Source organism: Mercenaria mercenaria, chromosome 9, assembly GCF_021730395.1.
Source record: "Mercenaria mercenaria strain notata chromosome 9, MADL_Memer_1, whole genome shotgun sequence".
In the NCBI taxonomy this organism is placed as follows: Eukaryota; Metazoa; Mollusca; class Bivalvia; order Venerida; family Veneridae; genus Mercenaria; species Mercenaria mercenaria.
Window position 1 is genome coordinate 57020005 of NC_069369.1, and position 15720 is coordinate 57035724.

A 15720-nucleotide genomic window follows, 5' to 3' on the forward strand; every position below is an offset into this window, starting at 1 on the left:
TTTTCCAGGTTGTATGAAGTGCACACGTATATATTTCACACTTAAATCCAAAAAAAGCCTTTATAGTTACACAGGAAAAAAAAGTTTATTTACTTTTATGGTTTGAGACCCAGAAGACAGCCCTGTTCACTTTCTCTGTAACTGGTATAATAGGGTTTGGACAGCCCATCCACATTTTAACCTTTCAATATCACAATAGAATATTCTTTGAATTTTAATTAAGTGAAATACATGAATACGCAAATACGTGCATAAACTATTATTTTAACATACAATTTCAATAAGTGAAGTAAAATGGGGATGTTCAAAGAATTATCTTAAAAGATATTTTTCAAAATTGACCGTTTTTCATTTTCTTCATTTTGTTTATACATTTAGTAATGTTTGAATACATTTTTGAGATATTTCAAGACTGAACCCCCATTGCTTTAAATACGTCCTTTTAATACAACAATTCACAATTTTCCGTAGCTCAAATTTATTCCATTGTGACATAGACAGTAATCTTGATATTTGAAAATCATTAAAGTGTCTAAATTGGTTTTTGCTTTCTTCGTTCTATTGTCGTGTTATATCTAATCTTAAACTAATGAGCACGCAAACACGCCTATATACCATTGATATTTGACCTGAAAGGAAAGGTATATTTAATACCACAACTATTCTTTCAAATCTTAACAATTCTCTTACATGCTCATCCTTTTTATTGTCATTTTCTTTATTTGTCACATAATCACTATTTATCAAAACCTCTTTCTTTTATGAATTGTGACTGAATTGCGTCTGAGAAAAAAAGTTTTGCTTATTGTACGTCAAGTGAACAGATAATTTAAGTTGATAGGAACTTTGGTGATTTAGATAGCTACAACCGATTTCAGTGTTATTTATGGAGAATCCGAGTCACTCGGCCACAAAATCGTCATTTTTCTAGGTAAAAATGAGAAAAATGTAATGTATTAATACAACACGTAGATAAAATATGACTAGTGTCATAAAGTACATGTATGATAGGCGTGTACTATACCCCGGTTTTTCAAAAGCGAATGTCACGTGCACGAGAGTTTCTCACTATTCAAAATGGTTATGTTGCTATTGTATACCAAATATGTTCTGTTTTATTTCAGCTGAAACATAGGCACTCGGCACATTTGTTTGGTCAATAATGCTGCTACATATGATAAAAACAACATTTATAGACAGTCTAGGACCCAAAAATAAATCCAGCACCCTTTTACTGTATATTGATTAACCCTTATAATGCTGGACACAATTGACTCTGCCTTTGAGACCAGTGTAGATCAATTCAATCAGTATCTTTTTGGTAAACAACCCTTTTAGCAGGTAATGGTACTGTCCAAATTGAAAGGTGGACAAATTCATTATAAAAAAAAATCAGCAGGGTTAAAGTTAATTAACTTCCGATGAATACTTTTCATCATATATAGCAAACAAATGTCCCGAATGGTGAAAGTGACATACCAATGTGTAGTATAAGTAAGTTAGTGGCGAATGAACGGTCCATAATATACCAATTTTAGTTAACTGTGCTGTGACCTCCACGTACCATTTTAATCTTGATCACACATATCTTACATTTCAGACAACTGGATCATAATGAAATATCGTGTATATCTGACGCTACGATCTCAAACCTGCAAGAAATGATTTACTTGTAAGTAATATATTTGTAAAAAATGCGTAGCAACTTTATCTGTCATAATAAATGTATTAAATTATGATATATTATTACATACAGGGTCTTTTTTGGGTGATGTTTTTGGCTTTAAAAGCAGGCGGTGGTGAAGACAAAATGACATATAAATCTGAATAACCACATAATATTATCGAGCTTGTTTTAATAGCAAAATGTTAGTTATATAATATATACTGTGAATGGGGACTAATTTTTGATGATTCATAATTGCGTCAGTCCATGAAACTAGATCCTGACAAACAGGCAATTTTCTACTGATCTCATCTTTAAAATTGAAATCGACGAATCCATGTTCCCCCGAAATATTCGTTTATGAAAACCCCGCGAAATTTAGTGCCCCGAGAAATTAAATGATTATAGAGTAATCTAAATATATGATATTTTGTACTTGATGTTTATCCGTGGAAATTTTGTATTTAATGTCTTATATTATATACCCTTCTCAAATGCGCTCATTTGATTGGTCGAAAGGGGTGCACGCGCGGGTCCGCAAAAAGCAATATTGACCCGCAAAAGTGTTGACTCTTGTGATATCACTTTCCCTTATATGCATGAAAGATGAGCCAGTCAAATGAGTGCATTTGAGAAGGGCATATAATAATAACAATTATAGACTTATGTTGAGGTCAATATGTGTTTTTACGGACCTGTAACACATATTGACCTGAACATAAAACAATAACTGTATAATAACCCAGGTTGATTAAAATCATATGTGTTTCTTTTTTCAGAACTTTAAACAATAATAACTTAACTTCTTTGCCAGAAAATCTTTTTACCGGAATGACAAGATTAAAAGTTTTGTAAGTATATAGGTTTATCTAAAAAATTATCAAAAATGGTGTTTTTATACCCGTATAATATAACAGAGTTTGTTACTGATCGCAGCAAGAATAGTTTCCATATACATGTATGTTCCAGAAGTAAATACATGTTTGTTTATATGGTTACGTAATACGCATATTTTGAGACAACATTTGAGCCGTGCCATGAGAAAACCAACATAGTGGGTTTGCGACCAGCATGGATCCAGACCAGCCTGCGCATCCGCGCAGTCTGGTCAGGATCCATGCTGTTCGCTAACAGTTTCTCTAATTGCAATAGGATCTGAAAGCGAACAGGATGGATCCTGACCAGACTGCGCGGATGCGCAGGCTGGTCTGGATCCATGCTGGTCGCAAACCCACTATGTTGGTTTTCCCATGGCATGGCTCATATGTTCTTGTTTTAAGGGTATTGACCTCACATATAATCCTGTAGTCCGCATAGAAATAAAGCACTAGGTTTACGTGTACAATATAGAATCATTCCAGGAAACACGCAGGTGATATCACTAGATATTTCTGAATCAAAGCGCTGGAATTATCTGTAATTCGCTATAGTATTGTTATAAATAGTTGGCATATATAAACTGATTAATAAAAGATGATGTGGTTGAGTGTGGCATATTGGATACAGTTAATACAGTAACTTTGTACGTTAGACATACATACACTAAATAGTCCAATCACATTTTGGCGGATTCAAGTAGTACCCAGTTTTGTATTGTTCTGTTATTTGACCTAATACCTTGATGGAATCAAGCGAAAGGTCTTACACTTGTATCCATATTGGCATTTAAACATATCTTGTCATTTGGAAATAATTATACATAAGCATTCCTTAGGGAAAGGTACACCTCAACTATTTAAGTGAATGATTTTCTTGAATCAAATTTTACACATTACTTTTAAAGATGTACTTTTAAAGGTCCATAATGCTTTTGTTCAAAATGTGGCTGCCACATTTTCTGTAAAGAACATGAAGTATATTAATGTCTTGTTGAATCCTATTTCTGATTATTGTTTTCTTTGATATTTGTCAAAGGTTTGAATATTGTTTAACATAGTAGAAAGTTTTACTGAATCCGTTGTTTTTGATTACCTCCCTTTATGACTCTGGCTGTAAAAGTTCATGTGCTGTATTAAAAGTAGCATTTTTCTAATCATGTAATTGTGCATAACATCTATCTGGACAGCTCTATCATCTGTTTTTAACATAAAATTTAAAGCCTTATGGAAAAGCAACCAGTGGTTATTTGCAATGCTGTATCGTCTTCATATTGTAATTAGAATAAATCAGGCTTGCTTCTAAGATTTTTTTCTGACATTTTTATAGGAGATTACGGGAGAACAAGTTTAACTGCGATTGTCACCTTACCTGGTTATCAAGGTGGCTGCGACCTAGAAAACGTTTAGCGAAACATCTCACGTGTTATGGGCCCGTCAACTTCCGGGGAAAACTGTTCAGCAGAATTCAAGACCAAGATCTGAAATGCAATGGTTTGTAGTTAGATCTTTGGTCTCTGTTTATTTAAAACAACTTAATCAGTCATCTGTTTTGTTGCCTATTTCGATTCTTTTTTTTTTTCTTTTTTTTAAAAGGCCATCTTAATAATGCTTATGTCACAAAGTTGACCGCTAGACTAGTTACAGGTCGTATTAGAAATTAAAGTAAATGCTTTAAATGTAGACATATTACTTTTGCGTATCATTGACATATATATATTCTTTAGAAATAAAAGCCATGATTGTTATGTTTGAAAAAAACCTATAACTTGTGAGCTGATATTTGGGATTGTATAATATGAAGTGAAAAAATATAACAGAAAACAAGTCAGTTTATATGATATTGTGGTATTTGAAATGATCTGTATTTTATACAGATGTTGATACATCCTCTTCACAATGCGAGGAAGATTCCATTTGTCCAGAGGAATGCACGTGCACGGGTTCCTTCGTAGACTGCCGAGACCGAGGTTTGACTGAAATACCCGAGGTTCTTCCGATTGATGCTACTGAATTGTAAGGCTCTTGTTCTGTTGAATTCATCTCGTTTTCAGTTCTTTACTGTTGCTGCAGAATAAAACTCATGGAAAACATGAGTCTCGTTTTCACGTTTATTTTCTATTGTGTTGAAAAACAATAGGTAATATTGTTTACTTATCGTACTGATTATTGCACCACATGTGTAAATTAAGAGTTGCAATGTTACCGTTTCAACAGAAATACTTACCATCTGCAGAAACTGCAATTAAATTCTAAAACAGCAATCAATTAAACGACTGTTGCATGTGAAAACATTTTGATTTCAACCTGGTGTAACGAAGTAATTATTCTGCATAATCACCACACCTTTCCTCTTGAAAAGTAATATCTGCAACCATGGTTAGAACTCAAAACTGCACGTTTAGTTAACTCGTTCAGACTCACGCAAACTGCATTCTTTTCGAGAAAATTTCAACTATTCATTTTGAATGTATAGTTCAACGTATTTAGCATTTAGTAATTCGGTCAACAATGTGCTTCCATGGTGTAGAAAGAAGTCCCTAATAAAGAGATCCTTTTCCATTTTTCGCGCAATTGCACGTAAACTGGGGGCCAAATGGGCATTATTTCTCTCGTGGAATGAATTTTACATAAAATAAGACACTTTTCATGCTAATATTCGCATGTTTTCGAGTTGTTTACTTGAAAATGAAAGTAGGGTGTTTATTCTGCGGACCGCTTTCTGAAATGCGACAATATGAGGGTACATAACTTCAGTTTACTTGCATTTCACTGCATACTATTCAACACTCCTTTTTCTTTTCGTTTTGTTTAAGCAAATGCATGGATATCTTGTGGAAAATAGGTCTACGACGGAGTGAAAATCTAGAAACTGTATCAAAATTGTTTTGAAGTAGCTGAATTTTATATGAAACAAAGAACAAGTTCTTTTATTGTTAATATGTAGCCTTTAATTGTTACCTCATGTAAACATATTCACCGTTTTACGTATATGCTTCTTTGCATATGGCAGACATGCCGTAGAATGCAATAGAAACGTATTAAGCATTTTCAATTGAAAGATACATGCTTAATGTTGTTAAATGTTCACGTAATTTCATTCCAACGTTTTAATGAAGCATGAAAGTTTGTTTTTTTCTGGTAACCAGCTGCACTCTGTAACCCGTCAACAATCATCGGTGCAGCGTGCGAAGATAGATTCATGAGAATCCCACATTTCATACTGAAGATGATATAAAATTAATATATTCTGATAAATTTGACGGCTAGCAGCCTGGTATAAATCATGAAATGTTTAATATAAATGATAAACGAATTATCCTCAAATGACCTTTTCATAAAAATGATACGGACGGCCGATTAAAAGATGATTTATGGACGTGTTTAAGATAATTTGAGATAATGGGATGGACAGTCCAGTAAGTGTTTTTAAATTTGAGACAAAATGATTCCTGTTTGCTTTGTTCCTGAAACCCTCAAAAGTTTTTGATATATGATAGAACATGTAAATGAATAGTTTGACATATGGCAGATAGTGGGTCGATCAATCATATGGTTTGTTTTTTCTAGATACCTCAAATATCTGTGTCATACTAAAATTGTAACCGATAATATTTTACAAAAATCTGTCTTTTCCCTTGTTAAGTGTCGATCTTATGTGGTCTAATCACAAATAAAGATACGAACATGAAATTCATGTCAGATATAACCCTTAACAATGCCAGAAAAAAATGTGGTTCACATTTGATTCATCATAGTAACATTTATCATTATTTATAGTGTTATAGAGTGATTGGTATTTCAGAATTTGTAGAGTAAATTATGTTTCAAATTCACAAAAAGCTTAATGTCTTTCAAACATTTTAAACTGATCGTTGATGTTAGAATACAATTGTGACTGTACCTCCTTTAAAAGCAGTGATAATTTGAAAAATAAACGGTATTACTTTTATATATCGTCATGTCAGCGCAATAACTCAATAAGTGCTTATATAGTGTATATACACTTATTGAGTTATTGCACTGACATGACGATATATAAAAAAAAAAATAAAAAGGTAAAATTGGATGCTCTCCTAATGAAAAGGTACATGTATATACAAACATGATTAAATGGCAAAATTGTGTTGTTCATCCGCCTCAGGACAAGATTCCGCAGACGAACATTTTTTCAATCGCTTGATTTTCCGCCATTTTCTCTCCTGTGGGAAATACACTCTGAATATACCATGTTGGGAGACTAATAGACAAAATATAATAATCTATTTCCTTATCTGACGCGTTGATTAATAGCTGAATTCGAGATGAAAAATGGACTTGCCCTATGTAGTTCATATCATCTATAAGTGACAGTTCATCCATCAAAACTCTTCTCATATACTGGGGAGTGTGTGCAGGTTTTGCATTTTGCTGTTTATATGAAAAAGGAAATCAACACAAACTTTATATACGAAGCATTACAATATGTTTTAGATTTTCAGCTTAACACATTTTTTAATAAACAGTTAGAAAGCACTTTTTTGCAGTAATCATTTAAATGAAATACGTATTAAACGTTGGACGTTAATAATACAGACGCATCCTTCTGGAGAACGTCATACGCCATTCGTTTGCAATGATGACGTCATCGGCATGTCTCATATCACATGACCAATCTGTTGTCGCAAGGAGTGGTGATTGCACAACCACAGCATGCATAATTAATCAATTAGTATCATCATATTGTATATCCATCTTCACAAATTGATGTATGACTTTATATTTCAGACGGATAGAGCAAAACAAAATTACAAGAATACGAGCGGGCAGCTTTGAAAACATGCATAGACTGAGAAGAATGTAAGCACATTAAACATTACTTCCGAATTCTCGACACCTGATATAGTCATTCTGCTCAATGTTCATTGTTTAAACTTTAAAACGTACTATAGAAGGACAACAGAAATTGTCTCTCATCATTTTGCCATCTTACAGGAGCATCCCGAAGACTTCTTAAATCCTTGCAAAATTTATAGATGTATACATTATAAGGCCTATGTTTCCTTTTCCCAATATTTTCTATTTATTTCCATTCAACAATTGGCAATAACTGTTCAGCTTGTCCAGAGTTAATAACCACTTTTATTAATTTATTTTACTATCAATGTCCTTTGCATCGCTTCAATCATGAATACGAAAAACATAAAAAAAAAAAACGAAAACAATAAATATTTCACTAAAACGTGTCTGTCTACATTGGGCATGCCTTATAAAAATTCCAGACTCATTTTCCCAAGTGTACTTCATCTCTCAATATGATCGGCAGCAGTTAGACCGAAGTCGTAATTTGACATATTGGGAAATGAAGCCTTACTTAACTCAATAGATTCTGCCAAATTGGCCACAAAAATGTCATTTGGAAAAGCTTTATTCTCAAAAAGGGGCGCGTCTAATAGAATCATCTTGATTCAGTGCGCAAATAATCTAATCACGTATGACATGGGTAAATTTCTTATTTTCCAAACGGATAAATGGTTCTTTGAAAAAAAAACGCACTCATCAGCAAACGCTTGCAATGGCTATTTTTAGAAAATATAAAAGTTTCGTTTCTCTATAAAAGTTGATGAAATAACTATTATAATTATGAATGAATTCTATGTTTTCCCTTGATTTGATTCTCATTTTATGCGTATATTAATCTTTCAAATATAAGTTAATTGCATTGAGCATCAAAGCAACATGTGAAAATTGTAGAACATTCACGGCAAATTCAAAGCAAAATGTACCTTTAAGAAAAGTATTCAGCGTTTGAAGAAAAAGATTAGAAATAAAGTTTGCATTGGTTCTTATGTTCTTATACTGAGAAAAGTGCTACGGTGACCTTACCTTTGGAAGTGTTATGGTCACTGATACATCATCAAAGTCATTCAGGTAAATTGTTGAAACCTAAGAAAAACGTCTTTTATTTAGTAGTAACGGTCTTTTGGATAACTAACAGTGTATCAAATCCAGGAAGTCTAAACACTTTACGGTACAGACATGCATGAGCTAGGCAATACAGCTTTAATCTTTTCCCCTCTAATTACCTGTTTTTATATCAATTACCTGTAATTACTTGTATGGTGTAATTAGCGTTTTTATTTATTTTTCAGTGATATAAGCAATAACGAAATTGTTGTAATAGACTCTGAAGCATTTGCTGGGCTTTCATCTTTGAATACACTGTAAGTACTTGTATACTCTAGTTTATGTACAATGGATAATTTACAAGTAGTTGGGAGTGACTGCTTTTTCATGTCTCCAACATGTGACGTCATCGCCATATATATTTCTTGTGCATATAACGTACTGCTGCTCCTTAAAGGAACGCACTTTTGCCATTACAGCTGAAAACTTAACTCGATTTCTTAACTTGTGCTATTGTCTGCAGAGGTGATTTGCATCAAGAAAGTAACTTGTCAGAAAAATTAATGGCATTTCTGGTTAAACTGTTCAGCGTCATAGCATTTCTGTCATGTATTGTAAGTTAAATCAACGGCAACGGAATGGCTTTATTGTTGATGCATCTAATGTAGGAAAACATTTCTGTGGTTGTGTTTTAATATAATGTTTGGTGATTATGAAACATTTCTTTCCCTTTTTTGAGAGTAGCATATTAAAATAAGATAATGTTTTTGTTGTTTAGGGTAATCTACGGGAACAAGATAACCGAACTCCCACTTAACGTATTTGACGGTCTGTCATCTCTGCAACTTTTGTAAGTAACGTATTCGTTTTTGTAACGTATGTTACTATTATTATATTCACTCGTATTAAACCTTAACCTTTAGCATGCTAGATAAATTGTCGTCTGCTGGAAATGTCGTCTGCTAAAATTGTAAAGTTCATTCAATTTGCTCCAAAATTGGAAGAAATATTGTCAGAGTAGCAAACAGCTTGGAACCTGATCAGACGCCGATTTAATCGGCGTCTGATCTGGTTCCAAGCTGTTTGCAAAGGCTGTTAAATTCGCCTGCAGCAGGCTAAGGGTTAATGAATTGCATTAAAGAGCGTTTATATATATAAAACAAAATTATATATAATTTCAAATTATTATAATGACTGAATTATTCATTAATGTTACTCTTTGGAATATTCGTTGACATGTTTTATAAAGGTGATGTGTTGGACTTTTATGAATTAAACATTGTAATTCACTGAGACAAAATTAATTCGGGTCAAACAAAGGTATTGTGTTGCTCCTTATATATTTCAGTTGCCCAGTCCAATTTTGTTTGGTATTCTATATTTTGTATTATTATTTTATTTCAGGTTATTGAATAGAAACAAAATTTCATGTGTTCCAGTCGAGACGTTCAAAGATCTCACAAGTCTAAATTTGTTGTAAGTAACGTAAATCTAAACCCAACCACCGTTGAAAATAATTAACACCAGATAAAACACTCAATATGAGCTGTCTGTTAAATTGTTTTTTATCTGAAAAAAAAAACTTGCAGCAAGGTAGATTGATGTAAGTTTATATTAATTTACTCCATGCAGCGCTATATATTTACTTTTGTACAAAACCAACATGTGAAATGTGTTGATTGATGCCACAATGTTTATTATTTAACATATTCTGGATGTTTTTCTCAACGTTTTAAATAAACAATCCCCAGATGTTAAAGCCGTAGCCTCTTCTATAACGCTTCTGAATTCTGAACTTCTAGCATTTAATCTGAACAAACTATTGAGAATTATGTTACTAAATACCAAGAGAATTTCTTCTCTATCGTACAAGGGAAATTGAACCCAAACACCTGGAATAATCTACTGGTTTGAGTGTTTTTAAACATATTTTCAATTTTAAAGTGATAAAATGGAATCATAAACTTGAAGACCTTTCAAACCTGCTCAATAATAAAAGCAATCGTAAGTATACGAAGAAAGAAAAAGCGATAAGGAGTAGGAACCAAGCCAAAACATGCCAATGAAAATATCAACAGATTTGTTATCATAAAAGTCTATTTACTAAACAGAGGAGCTAATTTTGATTTCGTTTTTATTTGGAGGCCAGTACGATTGGAGAAAATGTAACTAAATTCTGGTGTTTTAGAAAAGATACTGTTAAAATATTTAAGAAAATCTGAACAATCTGTTTTGTTGAATTGTCGTTAGAAATGTCTTTGATTTCTGTTTTGATAATGATAAATATATATCCGGGTATATATACATGTATATATATATATATAATGAAACCATCAATGGTTGATTTTTTTTTTTTTTTTTTTTTTTTTTTTTTTTTTTTTTTTTTTTTTTTTTCAATACATCTTTATTTTCCCCGTCCATAGGTGTGCGTGGATCGGGGCACTCCACGGGAACACACCGTACAAAGAGTGCAATATATACAAAATATGAAAGACACATAATAAAAGACACTAGTTAATCTGTATCAAACAAGCAATATAATGTTGATGTATTGTACCTTATATGTTAGGAGATAAACATTCAAATGAAAAGTCATATTACATTCTAGCAAGACAAGTATAACTTAAGACCTTAAGACACTGGTACACTGGTATAGAAGAAGTAAAGTTCTGTACAGCTTACTAACACTTCTTATAATAAATACAAAATAAATACAAACTCATTCACATATTCTTTTAACAAAGACCAATTTTCCTTTTTATCTTCTGATATTTTTGTTTCTTTAACAATTGACAAGGCTAACTTTAGACTTCCCTTCAATCCATTTAGGGATGGAATACAACCTTTTCTTTTGCACATATAAATATATCTTTTTACTTCCAGGCAAAAAATGTTATAATGTTCAAAGTTCTTTTTAGAATTTCCTAAAATGAAGGTTTTGCAATCAATCTGAAAGTCTCGATCAAAAGTTATAACATAATTCTTGGTTTCTAATATAAACGTTTCTATTATTGGACATTCCCAAAATAGGTGGATTAAAGTTTCAGTATCGGTCTTACAAAAAGAACAATTAGAATCTGGTGTAATGTTCATCTTGTGTAATAATATATTTGTAGCTAATATTCTGTGTATCAATCTGGTTTGGAACCACTGTAGATACGTATCTTTTGTAAGAATAAACACCCAGCTATGTAAGTATTTCCATTCTATTGGTTCAATTTTAAAAATATCGTTCCACCTGTCTTGGCAAGTTGGAGTATCTGTATTGTCTATAAATATATCATACATCACTGAAGTTCCCTTATTACAAGTTATCAAAGGTTTTACATAACAAGGAATTATAGGGAACAGGGGGGTAGACTCTGTTTTCATATTATTGTCCCTTGGTACTTTTTTATAAAATGTTTTAACAGCTTTAAGCATTCCTTCATACTGTAGGAAATTGATTTTCAATCCTGTATTTTGTTCAAATTGCTGTCTACTTAAAAACCTTCCATTTGTATCCAGCAAATCTTTTACATATCTAACCCCCTTGTCATACCAAGCTTTAAAAAACACCGGCTTATTGCCAATAAGAAAGTTGTGGTTATAAAACAAAGGCATTTCATGAAATCTTTCAATACAGTCAATTGGTAATACATGCACAAAGTCAACATAAGCTTGCAAAACATCTTTCCAAAATGCATTTGTCAATATTCTATGTACAGTTTCTATATATGTTTTACCACAATTAAACAACTTTTCAATATTCAGAATATCATCCAGTAGTATATAACATTTCAAGTTTTTTCCACTAACAGCACGTTTAAACCATGACAATTTTAAGCTCTTCACATAAGAAACAATATCAGGCATTTTCAAACCACCTTCTTTATAATCTTTTATGAAAACAGTGTTTTTAATTCTAGGAGTACCATTCCATACAAACTCATTGAACATTTTGTTTATTGCATCTAATACAATTTTGTCTGGATTTGGCAATGATGTAAAAAGGTGAGTTAACATTGGCAATAACAAGGACTTAACAACGGTTATACGTCCTATAGGGGTTAATTCCCTTCTTTTCCAATACTGAATACATCTTTTCAATTTCTCTATCTTTTCATCAAAATTTAGACTTAGCATTTTATCTAAGTCAACATGGAATTTAAGTCCAAGAACTTTAAATGATGTACAACCCCAATTTAGTTTCCACTTTGTTTTAATTGCTCTTGTACTATACTTCAAATTACCTATCCATATGACATGAGTTTTTTCAAAGTTAACTTTCAAACCTGAGTATATTGAAAATTCATGCAAAACATCTAGAGTGCAATTTAGTGAATTATCTGATCCGTCTAACAATAAGGAAGTGTCATCTGCAAATTGTGCTATCTTATATTCTGTACCATTAATCTCAATACCTTTAATATTTTTGTTATTTCTTATTTTTATAGCTAAAATCTCTGCACAAAGGATAAAAATGTAAGGGCTAATCGGATCGCCTTGACGGCAACCGCGACTTGTGTTAAAGAACTTTGAAAGGAAACCATTCAACTGGACGGATGTCTCCGTACCATTGTAAAACAGCGAAATCCATTTTTTTATCATGGGACCAAAATTAAAAAAGGCTAATGTTTTGTTGATAAAATCAAAAGAAATGGTGTCGAACGCCTTTTCAAAATCTATCATCATTAACAATCCAGGTATTTTATGTTTATCAGTATATTGCATTATATCATATAAAAGACGTGTATTTTCTCCTATAAATCTTCCTTGTACAAATCCTGTTTGATCTCCATCTATTAAAAAATCAAGTACCTTCTTAAGTCTTTTTGCGATGGAGCCAGATGCAAGTTTAAAAACCGTATTCAAAAGTGTAATTGGGCGCCAGTTCTTTAAATATTGCTTAGGTTTATTGTCTTTAGGTATACATGTAATAATGCCTTGTTTTTGTGTAACTGAAAATTCGCCCTTATGGAAAGCACAATTTATAGCTCGAACAATAAAATTTCCAATTTGTTTCCAAAAGACTTTAAAAAAATTTGATGAAAAACCATCAGATCCTGGGCTTTTATCGTTTTTCATGTTTTTTAATGTATCAGCAACCTCTTCATAAGAAATCAGGCCTTCAAGAGAATCAGACTGCTCCTTGCTCAATTTTGGAATATTGGCATCATTATCTAAAAAGTTATCAATGTTATAGTCATCAGCTATATCAACTTTAGTATATAAACGTTTATAAAATAATTGTGTTTCATTTAAAATTTCCTTTTGGTCATATATCATTGTACCATCATCTCTTTCCAAAAAGGGTATCACTTTATTAGTATAATGGTATTTTTCAAGGTTACAAAAATAACTTGTTGGTTTTTCACCATTGTCTATCCATTCCGCTCTTGACCTTATTATATGACCTCTCATTTTTTCTTTTCTAAAACTCTCTAATTCTTCCTGTAGTTTTAACAACTTATCTTTGTTCTCTTCTACTAAATTATTCTCTAAGTCTCTAATCTGTGAAATCAAAATATCTTCTTGTGACTTTCTACACTTATTTTTATAACTGGAATATGATACAGTTTTTCCCCTTATTTCCATCAACAATGTTTCTAGAAAAAGTTGGTCATCAATAACAAATTGGATCTCTTGGTTATTAAGATTTTCTAAATTCTCTGGGTTATAAACTGGCAGACAATATTGTGATTTCACTTCTTCAATTTTTTCATTGATACATTTTAAATATTCACTATCAAACAACAGAGAATTATTAAATTTCCAGAGACCTTTGCCATGGGTCACATTGCTAAAATCAACATTTAACAAAACAATAGAATGATCTGACCTATAACTTAAACTAATATCACAACATCTAATATGTGGCAACAGATCCTGTGAAACTAAAAAGAAATCTAGTCTAGCCTGTTGAACAGGGTTTGTTCTTCTCCATGTAAATTTTCTAATTTCGCCATTAAGCTCTCTATAAGGATCACAAAGATGTTTACTTGATATAAAATCAATAAGAACATTCCTGGAATTTTTATTATTATCCATTGACTTATGATTATAGTAATCTAGATCTGTATTTAATACTAAATTGTTGATGGTTGATTTTTACTATAGTAAACGCCATGCCCAACAGAAGAACAATAAATGGAATGGTTTCTTGTGTAAATGTACTGCTGGCCAAACAATGGAGAAACAATAGAGGGCGGATGACTTCTTTCCTCCTTTTATCTATATAATGAATTTTAGTCATACAAAATTCCCTAATACTTAAAAGTGCACTCCGTTTAAGTTAAACAAGTCCGACTGCAACGAATTAAAAATTTTAAATATTGACAGAAACACAACTAGATCGTAATTCATTAAATAATATACAATTAAAAGAGTTCGAAATATGAGCCGCGCCATGAGAAAACCAACATAGTGGCTTTGCGACCAGCATGGATCCAGACCAGCCTGCGCATCCCCGCAGTCTGGTCAGGATCCATGCTGTTCGCTAACGGTTTCTCTAATTGCAATAGGCTTTGAAAGCGAACAACATGGATCCAGACCAGACTGCGCGGATGCGCAGGCTGGTTTGGATCCATGCTTGTCGCAAAGCCACTATATTGGTTTTCTCATGACGCGGCTCATATGTATTGTCACTATTAAATGTCTTGGGTCCAACAAGGATGTATTTTTTTCAATGCTAGTACCATGACGGACTTTATGTGTCCTTTAGTCACACATTTTCCTTCTTTTCCAGATCTTTGTATGACAATAAAATCGAATCGCTTGCAAACGACACTTTCTCACCACTGATCAATTTACAAACACTGTAAGTATATAAATAGATATGATATATCTGATTTTATATTTCTAAAGAATAATATTCATATTTGTCTATTTAATCCTTAGTATTGTGCGACAACTTGATGAAAAGCAATATTTATCATTGCAAGGGAGGTAAATCTAGTAATAAAGCGAGCCTGAAGTACACTTAGTTATACCACATTTTCTAAACTCTTACTTTACAGACATTTGGGACGAAACCCTTTCATCTGTGACTGCAACCTTGCATGGTTGTCGGACTATCTTGAGGCGAACCCAATAGAGACCAGCGGGGCCCGATGTGTCAGACCTAAACGGATGGAGCGGAAAAAATTAAGTGGCACAAAATCATCTAAGTTCAAATGTAAAGGTGATTTTAATTTTAAGCATGATCGATGTCGTCGCAACATACCTGGACTTTTTGCATATTTACTGGCTGTTTTTATGTCATTTTCTACTGTTTTTTTTTTATTTCAAAAAATTACAAAAATAGAAATTGTA

The 15720-nt window shown here is 32.4% G+C and overlaps 1 protein-coding gene across 3 annotated transcripts in view; it reads left to right on the forward strand.

Moving 5' to 3' along the window:
• Window positions 1-15720, forward strand: part of LOC123546209 (protein slit-like) — a 94267-nt gene that overhangs the window by 58892 nt on the left and 19655 nt on the right. For 2 of the 3 annotated variants that reach the window (XM_053551457.1, XM_053551459.1), the window contains exons 6-15: window positions 1601-1672; window positions 2446-2517; window positions 3872-4035; window positions 4419-4557; window positions 7309-7380; window positions 8673-8744; window positions 9206-9277; window positions 9832-9903; window positions 15155-15226; window positions 15426-15589. In XM_053551457.1, the coding sequence (XP_053407432.1) occupies window positions 1601-1672; window positions 2446-2517; window positions 3872-4035; window positions 4419-4557; window positions 7309-7380; window positions 8673-8744; window positions 9206-9277; window positions 9832-9903; window positions 15155-15226; window positions 15426-15589 (971 nt within the window). The remainder of the gene's footprint in view (window positions 1-1600; window positions 1673-2445; window positions 2518-3871; window positions 4036-4418; window positions 4558-7308; window positions 7381-8672; window positions 8745-9205; window positions 9278-9831; window positions 9904-15154; window positions 15227-15425; window positions 15590-15720) is intronic. The other variant, XM_053551458.1, reaches the window with a different exon arrangement.